This window comes from Papio anubis, chromosome 11 (genome assembly GCF_008728515.1).
Source record: "Papio anubis isolate 15944 chromosome 11, Panubis1.0, whole genome shotgun sequence".
In the NCBI taxonomy this organism is placed as follows: domain Eukaryota; kingdom Metazoa; phylum Chordata; class Mammalia; order Primates; family Cercopithecidae; genus Papio; species Papio anubis.
The window spans coordinates 120,025,746-120,041,258 of record NC_044986.1 but is presented as its reverse complement, the minus strand read 5'-3'; the positions used below and the strand labels follow the sequence as shown (position 1 = coordinate 120,041,258).

At 43.2% G+C, this 15,513-nt stretch overlaps 1 protein-coding gene across 1 annotated transcript in view; it reads left to right on the top strand.

Moving 5' to 3' along the window:
• RBM17 (RNA binding motif protein 17) overlaps positions 1 to 10,001 on the top strand; it is a 28,316-nt gene extending 18,315 nt beyond the window's left edge. The window contains exons 6-12 of the mRNA XM_003903363.4: positions 1,933 to 1,989; positions 3,202 to 3,343; positions 5,394 to 5,545; positions 6,658 to 6,731; positions 7,207 to 7,305; positions 8,409 to 8,481; positions 8,628 to 10,001. Of these exons, the coding sequence (XP_003903412.1) occupies positions 1,933 to 1,989; positions 3,202 to 3,343; positions 5,394 to 5,545; positions 6,658 to 6,731; positions 7,207 to 7,305; positions 8,409 to 8,481; positions 8,628 to 8,731 (701 nt within the window). The 3' untranslated portion in view covers positions 8,732 to 10,001. The remainder of the gene's footprint in view (positions 1 to 1,932; positions 1,990 to 3,201; positions 3,344 to 5,393; positions 5,546 to 6,657; positions 6,732 to 7,206; positions 7,306 to 8,408; positions 8,482 to 8,627) is intronic.
• The last annotated feature ends 5,512 nt before the right edge of the window (positions 10,002 to 15,513 follow it).

The following is a 15,513-nucleotide window of genomic DNA, read 5'->3' as shown; positions in this document are numbered from 1 at the left end:
AATAAGGAGGCATGCTTTCCATATTAAGGACATTGTTTTGTTTTGTTTTTTTCTTAAACACCAGCGGGAACTACATAGCTTTGAATGAGAAGACTTTGACCATGTAGCTCATGATAGGGAAGCAGTGGCATGCCCATTATATGTATAGTTGTTGACAGATTGATGTTCTTATTTTAATGTGATTAGTAGCAGATTTCCAGTAATCACCCTGAATTTTTTTAACTGAACTTATTAGAGCTAATCTGCTTTTCAGAATCAGTAATCACTCTCGGTCCTAGTGACGAGGTTAGTAAAATGATCATAAGAAGTATTTCAAAAGAAATATAAGAAGGTTTTACTCAGGTTCATATTTCTCCTTGAGGATTTTATATCATCCAGTCCTGTTGATCAAAATGCGTGGACACTGGCTTTAGAATAATCTCTAGAATAATTCTTTAGAATAGTTTATTTATTTATTTTTGAATTGGAGTCACTCTGTCGCCCAGGCAGGAGTGCAGTGGTGCAATCTCAGCTCATCACAACCTCCAACCTCCTGGGTTCTAGCAATTCTCCTGCCTCAGCCTCCAGAGTAGCTGGGATTACAGGTGTGCACCACCACGTACATCTAATTTTTACATTTTTTGTAGAGACGGGGTTTCACCCTGTTTGTCAGGCTGGTCTCAAACTCCTGACCTCAAGTGATCCACCCACCTCAGCCTCCCGAAGTTCTGGGATTACAGGTGTGAGCCACCGCACCCGGCCTCTTTTTTTTTTTTTTTGAGACCCTCTGGCTCTGTTGCCCAGGCTGGAGTGCCGTGGTGCCATCTCAGCTCACTGCAACCTCCCTCTCCCAGTTTCAAGTGATTCTGCCTCAGCCTCCCGAGTAGCTGGGATTACAGGTGTGCGCCACCGTGCCCAGTTGATTTTCGCATTTTTAGTAGAGATGGGGTTTCACCATGCTGACCAGGCTGGTCTCAAACTCCTAGCCTCACGTGATTTGTCTGCCTCAGCCTCCCAAAGTGCTGGGATTACAGGAGTGAACCACTGTGTCCAGCCAGAATAATTTCTTTTGTCAAACATTTTGTGCTGATGCAGCATGACTTTGTAATCAGTTTTTAAAATTTTACATTTTATGTTATTTCATTGTTGATTAAGGTATAATACATATGTATTATATAATATTATGTATATATAATCTATGTATGTTAGGACTTATACCTAATGCAAAATTCCTGCGGTCTCCACTGATGTTCTCCTTCCAGTTGTCAGATAGGAGATAGAAAAGATCTGTCTTACTCTTTTGGTTTGTTTGTGTTCACCATTCATTGTCCAGGAAATACACCAGGAATAGTGACAACATGCAGCAGTTTCTTCAGGAGCCAGAAGGACCCACACTTTCAAATGTGTGTTTAATTCCAGTGGTTTGCACCCTGGAAAAGGAGCGTGCTGTGTGGTGGGGGGGATTTGGCAACACAGGGAGCTGAGTTTACTCCCTTTCTGTTGATTCACTCTGATCGTTGTCTTATCTGTAAACCGGATGCAGTAATATCTACTTCAGAGGTCTGTGAAGCCCGAACAAGGCCATGTGTATAAAGGGCCTGATAGGTATTGCTCTCAGTAGATAGTTACATTCCTCTCTCTTAAGTTTCTGCTGGTTCTCTTGGTTGTATTGTTTTGCCTTAAAATGATCATTTGCAAACTACATTGTGGGGCTCTTGAGTTCCTTTTATGAAGGAACAATTTTGCGTATCTGAGGGAGTGTTGCCGCTTTTCTACATTTTAGATCCTAGCATCAGAGGTTTGTTTATATGTAGCAGGAGGTCATCAGAAGTAGCAGGTCCTCCCTTTTTAGTTTTTTCTTAGGAGGGTGGGTGATAGATATATGGTGTGTCATAGTCCTCGGGAGTCTGGCATCAGAAACCTCCTTTAATGCTTGGATTTGTGGTTTTGCAGGTATGGGCGGTGCTGCCATTGCCCCACCCACTTCTCTGGTGGAGAAAGACAAAGAGTGTAAGTAGATCTGTGTCTTCCTCTTTTATTCTGATACAGGTCTTTAACCCAATCACGGGGGATCTCAGCTTGGGCACCAGGTTTCCTGAGTGTAGAGGGAAACGACCTGCAACTGTCACCTGAGGCTGCACCTGGATCTCAGAATGCAGTGCCCTCCTGCAGAGACCTTTCTATGCCAGGCTCTGAGGCTTGGATTTCATGCAGTGGAATCCATCTCTTTTTTATGCAATTCACTTTGTTTTCGTTGACATATCTTACTTGTTAGTTTCATTTGGAGTTAAAACAGCAGATCATTACAGTTTTTTAACTCAGAGGTTTAGAGGCTGTTATATTCATGACCCTCCACAAGGTGGCAATGCCTTCCTTGATTAGATTTTTTTCTTCCCTTTCCATTTCAGTGCAGGTGGGTTTGCGTGTCATTGTATTGCCAAAACACCCTCGCCCACTGTTCCTTCTTGCAGTAGAATTTGGGGATTGGGATTGGACTTCTGAATATCATCTAGGTCATTTTCCCATTCTCTGGATTGGACCATACCTAAACTATCCCAAGCAGATATTCTCATTTATAGTACTTTTTAAAACTTGTTGGATTTTATTTATCTTTTAAAGAAGATAATTTCTAAGATGTTATGAAATGCCTGTTAACGTGAAAACAACGGACAAACAATAAACCCCAATTGAAACCAGTCTCTGGGAGTGGGGCTCAAGGCATCTGGATGGTCTTAAAGCTTCCTGCTGACTTTCATGTAACTAGGGTTGAAGCCACCGCTCCAGTGCATGGCCCCTAACCTCGGAGACCTTTGTGGGCTGTGAGGCTGATGAGATAGGTCGGGGTCTAGACAGGCGCACACAAGGTGCTGCGGGAGTCAAAAGATGGCCTGATTGTATCTCCTTGGAACATACAGAAGCTCTTTCCAGCAAGAATATTCATTCAATGAGATTTTAAAGGGTAAATAACATTTCAGTAAAGTATAAAAAGGACGTTTGAGGAGATAGAAATAGCAAAAGCAAAGCTGGAATCAGGAAAGTAGTGACCTTCCTCTGGTTTTAAAAAAAAGTCATATAAAGGCTGTAAAATTGATTTGATGTTTTTCTCCTTGTGGTAAACCAAAAAGTAGGTTAAATTTGTTCGAGATAAATAATTGATACAAGTGAGGTTTCAGAGGGTTTTCTATAGTATTTTGGTGAGACTACTTTATATTTCTCCAATAGTACCCCGAGATTTTCCTTATGAAGAGGACTCAAGACCTCGATCACAGTCTTCCAAAGCTGCCATTCCTCCCCCAGTGTACGAGGAACAAGACAGACCGAGATCTCCAACTGGGCCTAGCAACTCCTTCCTCGCTAACATGGGGTAATGATTTAATGTTCTTATCTAAGGACTTGAGAGACGGTGTGAAGCATTGATAGCCCTTTCAACAGATGCTGCTTGTTTGAAACTGAGGACATTCAGGCTGTGGGGAGACTCTTGGTGTGTGCAGGTCACACGGTGCCTGCCTCAATCATGTGGAGCGTATTCCAGTGTAATGATGGGGCTTGTTCAAAACAGCAACCTTCCAGTAGAAGTTTTGACTCATTTTGATGTTGAACATTATTTTTCTAGACAGGTACAGAACCTGATAACTGTTTACATTTGCTTTCATGACATTTGCAAATAAAATAGCTCGTATGAATCAGAGCTGACTTACTATCTCCAAAGGACAGGTGATACTTTTTTCCCTGATAAAGTGGGCCATTTGCTTTAAGGTCATGGTTCTCAGGGTCATTCTAACTACAAGTAGACATTTGCTTGCCAGCATATAAAAGTTGACTGTAAGGTTGACACTCAGGTGGGGCTTGAGGATTTTTTTAAACTGTACTGGGCTTGGTGAACATTTTGGTTAAGAGGATATTCTGTGGTGTTGATTTTGATCCTGTGAAACGGCTGTCCCATGAAGTGGCATCACATGAAGGCTTTGTTCTGTGCTGTGTTGCATCTGCTGGCTGCTGCCTGTAGCAGAAATGCAGCCGGTGAGACAGCCAGTGGGGTTGAAACTCACTAGTCTTTCAAGTGCTCAGTGACCACATGCAAGTGGTGACCATGTTGGATGGTGCAGACATAGAACATGGCTGTGGCTGCAGGAAGCTTTGTGTGCTGGAGGGTTGGACAGACATGAAGCTGGTTATGTTTTGTTTTCCCTGTTTATGATAGAAATTGACTTTTTACTGAATTTGCTTTTAACCAGGAATTACATCTTTAACTTGTGCTTAGGAAAGATGCAAGGTGGTACCATTCAGCAGTTTTTGGTCTTTTTAGCCCTAGAATAGCTTGTTCAAATGAACATGTTAAGGGAATTAAATACAAGAAGTAATGTAGGTGCAGTTCCAGTTGAAGCAGAGTTTTGTGGCTTAAGCCCTAAGCAACAGTGGTCATGGGGTGGGGGTGCCCTTCAGCCCCATACCACACCTCACAGCACAGTGTGAGAGCCATTTGGTTATTACAGAAAGCAGTGGACTGAGAGTTGTGGGGTCCAGTTTCAGCTCTACCATTAACAGCTGTACAGATAATTTATTTGTTTTTTGAGATGGAGTCTCACTCTGTTGCCCAGGCTGTAGTGCAGTGGTGCGATCTCAGCTTACTGCAGCCTCTGCCTCCCGAGTTCAAGAAATTCTCTGCCTCAGCCTGCCAAGTAGCTAGGACTACAGGTGCACACCACCATGCCTGGCTAATTTTTACATTTTTAATCGAGGTGAGGTTTCACTGTGTTGGCCAGGCTGGTCTTGAACTCCTGACCTCAGGTGATCCACCCACCTTGGCCTCCCAGTGCTGGGATTACAAGCGTGAGCAACTGCACCCGGCCTGTACATATAATTTCTAATGTGGCGTCTTGCTTTACTTCTAAGTCCACCCCTTAAGCTAGTCAACTAATCTTAGCCTCCGTTTATTTCTCATTTGTTAAATAGGTGATCTCTAAGGGTTCTTTCATTTACATAGTCTGTCATTGGAAACTCTCCTGTGCCATTCAGGAAATGGGATCATCTTCATTATATGAAACTTCATACTTTTTGATAGCCACTTTTTAATAAACTGTGGTCACAAGCTATGTGGCAGTGCAGGTCCAGAGCACACAAAAGGTCTTGTGTTTCCTAGCAGGGCACTGAGGAGACTCCACCAGAGAAACTGGCATTTCTCCTCCAAGACAACAGAATATTCTGGATTTTAGTCATAGCCTTTTCTGTTTCTCTCATGCTGCACATCCCCATAGCTTCCATCTGATAGCCCACTCCTAGTTAATGAGTGACTTTGTTGAAACCCCTGTGGAGCGTGCACTCTCTCCAGAAGGAGGTGGTTATGATGGAAAAATGCAACCTGTCTCCAGTTACGATGTCAAAGCTAAGAGTCCTTTCCCTTCTCCTCCTGCCAGGGGCACGGTGGCGCACAAGATCATGCAGAAGTACGGCTTCCGGGAGGGCCAGGGTCTGGGGAAGCACGAGCAGGGGCTGAGCACCGCCTTGTCAGTGGAGAAGACCAGCAAGCGTGGCGGCAAGATCATCGTGGGTGACGCCACAGAGAAAGGTATGTCCCCAGGGAAGCGTGTGGCTAGGGGGAAAGGACTGGCCCCGTCCGTATCAGACGTGGCCAGTCTTGATCCTGATATGCCAGCAGGGGGACGATGATGAGTGTGGCCAGAGGGAGAGGGCTGGCCCCACCGTCACTAGAACACAGGCCATCCTGATCATATGATGCACTGCCACTTCTGTTTTGTGAAGCCAGGAATCCTGAGGCTCATCTTTATTTTTTCAGAACAGAGGTAGAGAGATGAAGGCTCGTGGAGGAAAAGATGGTGAGAGACTTGGGCAGAAAATGAATAGTTCTCAGGAAGAAATCTTGGTTATGTGTTTAGAGCATGAAGGACAGAGCCATACAGTGTGGCAGTGAATATACCTGCCATCTCCATCTCAGAGGTCTTCTCTACTTTTCCCTCTTGCCCTTTCAGTATAGATGTGGTTTCTAATTCTCTTACAGATTGTTTGCTTTGCGAGATCTAATGTTATTTTGCAGTCTCTTGGTAAATGATGCCTAGTTGGTGTTTTATTTTCATTTAATTTTTACAGTCTGTTCTGTATTGAGGGAATTCAGGAAAGAAACATATATTAGCATTTTAATCAGGGAAATTAAGTTTGAGTCAGCCTAGCTGAACTTCCTTTGCTAAAGAAAGAAGAAAACTTTTCTGGCAGCCCTGTTCTTGCACAGCTTAGGATACATCACGAGCCCGACAGGTGAGTGCCGGAAACCAACAGTCGTCCCGACTTGTGAGGTTATCTGAAGTAAGGCAGCCGGTGGCTGGATTAGTAACTGCATATTCCCCTGGGCCCGTGACTTTGAACGTTTGCTACAAGTCAACTCACCTATAGGAATTATCACTCACATGCCCTGTCAGCCCTTGGGGAAGTGAGATGAGCAAAAATTGCAGGTAATGATGGAGGCTCAAAACATCCAGATGCTATTGTAAAAACATGCCAAAGCAAAGCAGAGGCTTTTGTTGCAGATAAGGCTGTGTTTTTGCTTAAAGACCAATTGTGTAGATGCTTAGGACATAAATGGTGGGGATCGCTATTGAAATTAAATTAAATTATTATAAGTAGGACTCAGTTCTGTAACACATCTAATGATATGTTTTGATACAGATGCATCCAAGAAGTCAGATTCAAATCCACTGACTGAAATACTTAAGTGTCCTACTAAAGTGGTCCTACTAAGGGTAAGAAGCTGAGGAAAGCAAGCTGTCGGCCTGCCTAGATTTGTGTGTGTCACCCCAACCTACCCTGCTCCCCCTAAAAGTTAAAACTGAAAATGATCCTTTTGCAAATAATACTTTGGGCAGATCCCACGTAAGGCTGATTTTAGATTTTTCACTAATGTGTAAGTCTCTGCTAAGTACAGTGTTTAAGACTGCAGTGAGTAATTACTTTCAATATTTGAAATTGCAAGAGCTTCAGCTAGTTTATACATTTTGGTGCTTACATAGGTGCTTTTGTAACTCTTTACAGGCTTAATGTATGTTTTAGTGTTTTAAGAAATACTAACTTTTGGGTACTTTGGGGATGAAATTTTTCATTGTGTCATTTGGGATTGAGAACATTTACCATCACTAAAGTAAGTCATATTTATATACCCCTGCTAGGTGTTTGTAAGTTATACTTGGTACTTGAATTTATTTATTTTTGTGTTTAAAGAACATGGTTGGTGCGGGAGAGGTGGATGAAGACTTGGAAGTTGAAACCAAGGAAGAATGTGAAAAATATGGCAAAGTTGGAAAATGTGTGATATTTGAAGTAAGAGTGTTTTCTTTTGATGTTTATAACACAAGTTGTTATTGGCAGATTACAAAACATTTTCTACATACAGGACAGGGTATGCTACAAGTAACATATTCTTACTGCAGAAGGTGACAGGCATTGTTTATTTGTGCTTCTCTTGCTCAATTATTACAGTTTTAAACATAAAGACAAGAATGACTTGGAGTTTTATTTGGTGAAGAAACAGGAATGTTTCATGATTGAGAATCGGTATGGTGACTGAAGACCTTGATTCTAGTGTGCTCAGTAGTTTAGTTCCTTAGACGTGCCTTTGGTTTCAGTCATTTGGTGAGTATTTAGTGCCTTTCACATGCACTGCACTGTACAGAGAGCACTTGGATTACAGGAAGCATGCTCTGTACTCAGTGGTGTGTTCAGTTGAAGAAGCACAAAAATAACTAAAGGGTATTCAGTTACTAGACTGGGTAGTATTGACTAAGTTCAGGAGTTGAGACAAGAATTAGATCAGTGAAAACATAGAGACTGCCTTGTGAGCAATAGCAGATGTGGACTGTGCTTTGAAAGGAAGAGGTGAGATTTGCAGGGAAGGGTATTCTGATTGGGATAATGGCTCCTAGGAGACAGTGAAGATCAGGACTACCAAAATGGAATGGATGGGCCCACTGGAGATTAGCAGAAGTGCTTAGGTGGGTGGAATGGACCACATTACAGTGGGCTAGGAAAGCTAGACAGAGCTAGTCAAAATGAGACCTGATGTGAAAGGCCACTAGAGCACCAACCTTTTTAATCTTAAAACTCTGCTTACTCTGTTTCTTTATCCTGTTGCTGTTTGTTGACCACATAATTATTTGTTTACGTCATCCGCTGGCACAGGGCCTTGATGAGGTCAGAAACTGCTTAGCCCTGTGTTCCTGGCACTAACAATGCCTGTCATAAAAACAGGCATTCAGTACATTTTTCATGATGAACAAATTATACTTATTTCCTTGGTATTTGACAACTAGTTGACTGTATATGATGATAATTAGAAGATTCACTCTGAGAAATCATTTAAAAGAGAAAACTCATTCAATGCAATCTCAAATCCCTTTACGCATCACACTCTCATTTTCTTCCAGATTCCTGGTGCCCCTGATGATGAAGCAGTACGGATATTTTTAGAATTTGAGAGAGTTGAATCAGCAATTAAAGGTTAGTTGTACAGCTAAATATTAAAGAATTAAAAAGTTGAATTTACAGCCTTAATGTTTACAAGTAAAGTTACTGTTTAATTAAAGTTAAACCTTTATAATGTCTTATAGGATACCTATATTAACTGTCTTTTGTTTGCCTTTCAGCGGTTGTTGACTTGAATGGGAGGTATTTTGGTGGACGGGTGGTAAAAGCATGTTTCTACAATTTGGACAAATTCAGGGTCTTGGATTTGGCAGAACAAGTTTGATTTTAAGAACTAGAGCACGAGTCATCTCCGGTGATCCTTAAATGAACTGCAGGCTGAGAAAAGAAGGAAAAAGGTCACAGCCTCCGTGGCTGTTGCATACCAAGACTCTTGGAAGGACTTCTAAGATATATGTTGATTGATCCCTTTTTTATTTTGTGGTTTTTTAATATAGTATAAAAATCCTTTTAAAAAAACAACAATCTGTGTGCCTCTCTGGTTGTTTCTCTTTTTTATTATTACTCTTGAGTTGATGACATTTTTTGTTAGATTTCATGGTAATTCTCAAGTGCTTCAATGATGCAGCATTTCTTGCACTAAAAAAAAAAAAAAAAAATAGAAAATTTTGGGACATGGGGTGATATTAAATTATTCTTTGTTTTTCTTTTTCTTTTAATAAAGCCTGCAAGTTACTATATTGTAGTTTCATAAATTCTGTAATAAAGTATCATCTTGGCAGTGTGCCAAAGGTGAAAATGATGCTTTCTCTAACAGAGAAATTCTTAGTGACTCCAGTCATAGAAAAACGTCTTTACAACCTGAATAAGATTGAAGAATTGTGAACATACCATGCCTATTGGATGAATCATTTGCCGTTAAGCTAAGTCAGACTGTAGGGTTTGTGATGGATTTATGGAATATGTGGGTATAGAAATCATGAATCTAGCATTTGTTTTCAGAGATTCAAGCATAGTCTTTAGGGTAGATCAGAAATGACAAATGAATTCAAAACCTAGCAGGTGCATTGTAAATGTGTGCCCAATTATGTTTTGGAAATGGCAGTTCCTTGGGGTCATGTTTCTACTGGCAAAATTTGCATTAGTATTGTATGTAATTTTAAAACTTATAAAATTATCCACGTTGGCCACATAAACTGTACTGCCAATTAATAGAATTCTGGAATTGTGAGAAATTGTATCATTGAAGTTCAATAGGATGTGTGGCTTAAAAATTTATCAGGACCACAAAAAAGAAAACAAAAATATTTGGTACTGAGGTTCATTGCCAGGGCAGGAGGTATTTCCAGAAAATACTCATGCCTGTGTTCTGTTCCTTGCTTTCCCAAATACTACATGTGACTCTCCTAAGTGGCAGCTGAAAGACTTGAGCCCGTGTTGTCTCCTTTGGTTATTATGACATGAAAGTGTATCAAGAACTCAGCATTTCTTTGCATCCATGGACTTGGTTTGGAGACATAAGGAATATTCTGACCCTTTTTAAAAAAGGATTTTCTCATGTTTTTATTTAACATAAATAAAAGAATAACATTTTATCTTTTGTGGTATTATTTTATTGAATAAAATTGAGTTTTATGATAAAAGTGCACCTGTTCTGTAAAGTCAGTTGGGGTTAAGGAATGTGAGGTAAATTACATAATTGAACATTGTAGAGGACAGAAAGAATCCAAAGCAGCCCTGAAACTAGTTATCTGTGGAATTAGGCATACCATTCCTCAAGCGGACACCATGTTTGAGCTTACAAGTACCCGAGTGTGCCATGCTGAATGTAACAAGGACTAGTTTGATTTCAGAAATGAATGGTTCCAACCCACCTTTCATGCTTGCATTTATTGTTATGCTTTGTAATAACATTGTTTGCTTGCATTTAGGTGGCCTTTCCTCACATTCTCATGGTCAGCAACCAGAGAATTGCAAGCAACTCATACTACTTGATTTCCATTCGCATGGGCACAACTTATTGCATGCCTTTCTCCCCAGTCTTTTATTTTTAAAATTATCCGTAACTGCATTAATCACTTAGTGCTTTATTTATAATGGATTTCTGATAGTGGAATAATTTCTAAATCTCCTGCAAGTTAGTACTTGAGAAATTTGAAATTTATTTTGAATATTAACATCCAAGTTAATATAAGAATTTTAGATTTCAATAAAAATTAAAAATCACATAAGCTATAATCTAACTGGCAAGGTTCCATGTCATAGACGGTTGTCATTCTTAGTGGCCCATCTGTGATCTTTTGAAACCCCTTTTTCGGTGTGGGGAACTTCCTCGTTTCCCTCCTCCCCGCAAGAGACTAGAAACTTGCTTTCCCAGCCTGTCTTGCAGGTTGAGTAGGGTTGTGCACTTGGGATCTCTGATCAGACCAGCACCGCAGTGTGAGAGAGAGCTGTGTGAAGCGTCTGTCCTCTGGCTTTGGCAAGGGTTCCCCTGCAGTGTTGTGTGGCACTGGGGGCAGCCATGGCAGATGCCTTGTCACCCCTGCTGGTGTGTGGTGTCTGGCAGAGCAGTCTATGGAGGGGTTTGGGAATTTTGCTTTCCATAAATCCTGCGGCTTGCCCCTGGCCTATCTGGAGATCCTTTTCCTTTTTTTTTTTTTTCTTTTGAAACAAGAGTCTCACTGTGTTGCCTAGGCTGGAGTGCAGTGGTGCAATCTTAGCTCACTGCAACCTCCACCTCCCGGGTTCAAACAATTCTCGTGCCTCAGCCTCCCAAGAAGCTGGGATTACAGGCATGTGCCACCACTCCTGGCTAATTTTTTTATTTTTAGTGGAAAAGGAGTTTCGCCATGGTGGCCAGGCTGGTCTTGAACTCCTGGGCTCAAACGCTCCTTTTGCCAAAGTGCTGGGATTATAGGCATGAGCCACTGCACCCGATCCTTTTTTTATTTTTATTTTTTTGGTAGATTTCTTTCTGCTTAAACAAGCTAGAGTGAATTTTAAGTCTGCACATAAGACCCCTGACTGATAACAGATTGATAACTGTGGGATTGCACGACAAATCCTGAAAGATGGAGGAGGTAGGATGGGATTTGTAAGGACCCAATTTCCCTGGGCTGAAAAACTGGTGAACCTCGTTATTTGGCGATGAGGCATTTACACCAAGCTGCTGCTGTTTCTTGGACTGTAGGCTGGTGTTACGGCATGCCTCGGCCTCCCAGTATGCTGGGATTATACATGTGAGCCACTGGCCTGGTTTTGTTTTTTTTTTTTTTCTTTTTTAATGTACATAAGATTTACTCAGTGTGCTCTAAAGTCGTATGGGCTTTGACATAATCTTAATGTCAGGCCAGGTGCAGTGGCTCACGCCTGTAATCCCAGCACTTTGGGAGGCCGAGGGAGGCAGATCACCTGAGGTCAGGAGTTTGAGACCAGCCTGGCAAACATGGCAAAACTCTGTCTCTACTAAAAATAAAAAAAAATTAGCCGGGTGCAGTGGCGCGTACCTATAATCCCAGCTACTCAGGAGGCTGAGGCAGGAGAATTGCTTGAACCCGGGAGGTGGAGGTTGCAGTCAGCCAAGATTGCGCCATTGCACTCCAGCCTGGGTGACAGAGAGGGACTCTGTCGCCAAAAAAAAAAAAAAAAAAAAAAGTCTTGTATTCGTCTTTATAGTATCACACAATGACTTCACAGCCCTAAGAAATCCCCTATGCTTCATCTATGTAGTGAAATTTCCACCCTCCTCCCCACCTGCATTCCTGGCAACTACTGATGTGTTGGCTGTCCATAGGTTTGCCTTTGCCAGAATGTCATGTAATTGGAAATCACGTATCATGCAGCTTTTTTCAGACCGGCTGCTTTTGCTTGGCAATGTGCATGTCAGATGCATGCATATCTTGTGGCTTGGTAGCTCGTTCTTTTTATTCCATCGTGCGGATGTACCACCATATGTTTATCCATTCACCTATTGAAAGCCATATTGGCCGGGCGCGGTGGCTCAAGCCTGTAATCCCAGCACTTTGGGAGGCCGAGATGGGTGGATCACGAGGTCGGGAGATCCAGACCATCCTGGCTAACACGGTGAAACCCCGTCTCTACTAAAAAATACAAAAAACTAGCCGGGCGAGGTGGCGGCGCCTGTAGTCCCAGCTACTCGGGAGGCTGAGGCAGGAGAATGGCGTGAACCCGGGAGGCGGAGCTTGCAGTGAGCTGAGATCCGGCGACTGCACTCCAGCCTGGGTGACAGAGCAAGACTCTGTCTCAAAAAAAAAAAAAAAAAAAAGAAAGCCATATTGATCACTTCTAGTTCTTGGCAGCTATGAATAAAGCTATAAGCATCGATGTGCGGGTGTTTCATGGACATGTTTTCACATTAGCGGGGTACGTACTTAGGAGTGTGATTGCTGGATTACGTGGTAAGACTTGTCCTTTTGTCTCTCCCGTTTTCAAACTCTGTACTGGCATATAAACTTCCTCAAATCTCTCCCATCTTTAATGGAAATAGGTCAAACCTTGAATTTTTAGCCACTCCCCAACTCCCTCGTGTCCCTATTCTTTCTTCTCAGAGAATCCCAACGTCCCGCCCCCACCTCCTTGCTTCTGCCTGCCTCTTCCACTCAGCCCACACTTGCAGAATGAGGACTGCGTCGACCACACATTAGACCTCTGCTTCCACCAGGCCTCCTCGATAGTTCAGCTAAGAGCTGTGCAGTGAGTCTCCTGACCTTTGATGGCACTTGACGCTGGTAACCACTCCCTTCCTGAGGACGGAGACCAAGGCCCCTTGAGGATGGAGACCAAGGCCCTGCCAGTGCCTCCCTGTATCGCTCACCCTTTACCTCCTCCCATGTGGTTTTCTCTCCTTGCCCTGGCCTTGGGTTTCTTCTGTGGCTCACCCATACTTGAATCTCAGCCAGTCTTCCTTACCAAACCTCAGATCTGTATCCAAGTGCCTATTAGACATCATCCCCTGACTATCCCCTTTGCACCTCAAACACATGTCCCAAACTTAACTCACTTCTTCCCTTTCAAGCTCTCCTGCTAAACACTCTTGAATTGGGGAAAGCATCATCTATTCAGTCATCTAACTCAGAAACGCAAGAATCACCCTGGATTCCTCACTTTCCCTTCTATCTAGATCCAGTCTGTAGTTGGGGACTGCCGGTTCTGTTTCATTTCCATCTTTCATGATAACGCAGCGGAGCGCCTTCATTTCTGACCCCTCATCTCCTGGGAGTAGGCCCGTGGGCTCCCCCTGGGCTCCCTGCTTTAAACCTTGCACCCCTCTCATCTTCCAAGGCAATGCCTCAGCTGTTCAAGCCGCTCCCATATACACAATCCTTACCATGTCTAGACTCCTGCTTGGAAGCTGGGGCGTTCTCACTGCCCTCGCTGAGCCGTGCCTTCCCCTTAGGTTCCTGTGGTGGGAGCCTTGGCAGTGACTTCTGCTCATGCTCTCCCCGCGGCCTAGAGAATTGCCCCTTCCCTTATTCTCCTTCCAACACGTATCCTGGGCCTGCTGAGTTGCTACTCATGCGAGGTTTATTGGCACCACAAGCCCCATAATTGAGAAACAACAGTCCCCAGCTGCATACCTCCCCCGCGGAAACTACATTTCACTTTTTATCTGGCCTGCTGCTGGTCTCTGCCTCCATGCTTCTAAATACATCATCGTGAGGCTCCTTCCTTCTCTTCCTAAGCAGATGTCTCGGAAGAAGAGGCTGTACTTACTTTCCACCTCCCTCATCTCAATTCACTCTTTAACTCGCTACAACTGAAGGAGTAAATCCAGAAAATGATGGCATTGACTTGGGGAAATAGGGAACCCAAAGTAGGAGAGAGGAAAGCAGTTCCCAAGGTGACGATGAAAGAAGTCTTGGTCCACAGCCATACAGGGGCCTGGAGAACTCGTGGTCCACACGGGAGCGGGAAGATAAGGGGCTTTCCAAAGTTGTAAAATAATGGTAATTAACCGTGATATACAACTGACTCAGCTGAAACGAATACACAAAATGCCGTATCATATAAATACTGATTACAGGTTTGCTTTTTAATGTTGCCCTAGGCCTAACTTGAAAGAATGAATAGGAGGGTGGGGGGTGGGGCGGGCGGGGCGGGGGGGCATGGGAAGGCCAAACTTTGTCTCTTTTTTTTTTTCTTTTTTTGAGACGAAGTCTCTCTCTGTCGCCCGTGCTGGAGTGCAGAGGCACGATCTCGGCTCGCTACAACCTCTGCCTCCCGGGTTCACACCATTCTCCCGCCTCAGCCTCTTGAGTAGCTGGGACTACAGGCGTGCGCCACCACGTTGGGCTAATTTTTGTATTTTTAGTAGAGATGGGGTTTCGCCAGGCTGGTTCCGAACTCCTGATCTCAGGTGATCCAACAACCTCAACCTCCCAAAGTGCTGGGATTACAGGCATGAGCCACCATGCCCAGCCCACTCTTCTGTTTTCTAGGAAGTCAGTGGATTGTCCAACGTTCTCTCTGTCTCTCCTGTGCTGGAGCATTGCGCTGGATCCTGTGTCTTAATCTTCTTGATTTCCTCTCTAGTTTTGGTGGAGCTTGTCTTGAAGTAGTTTCCTAAGAAAAGATACAAGGGAGATAGAGTTTGTTAGGCCATGCGTGTCCGAAAAATCTTAATTCGGCATTTTTCTTTCTCTGTTTTTCTTTTGAGAGAGGGTCTCCGTTGCCCAGGCCAGAGTGCAGTGGCGCGGTCATAGTTCACTGCAACCTTGAACTACGAGGCTGAAGTGATCCTCCCACCTCGGCCTCTAGAGCAACTGGGACCACAGGCACTCGCCACCATCCACAAAAATCATAATTCTGTCATGCTGAATTGCTAGTTTGACTAAATGTGGACTTCTTGATTAAAACCCATTTTCCCTCAGAATTTTGGGGGCATTGCTACATTCTCATTTTCTTGTTTTGCTGTTGGTAAAGTCAGTGTCCTTCTTGCTGACCTGTTTTTCTTCTCTCTGGAAGGTTCTGGAACCACTGTCTGGAAGTTTCACAACTATGCCGTGGACCTCTTCTCATTCAGCATGGTGGGCATTGGGGATGAACCCTCTTTTTTTTTTTTTTTTTTGTTTTGTTTTGAGACGGAAA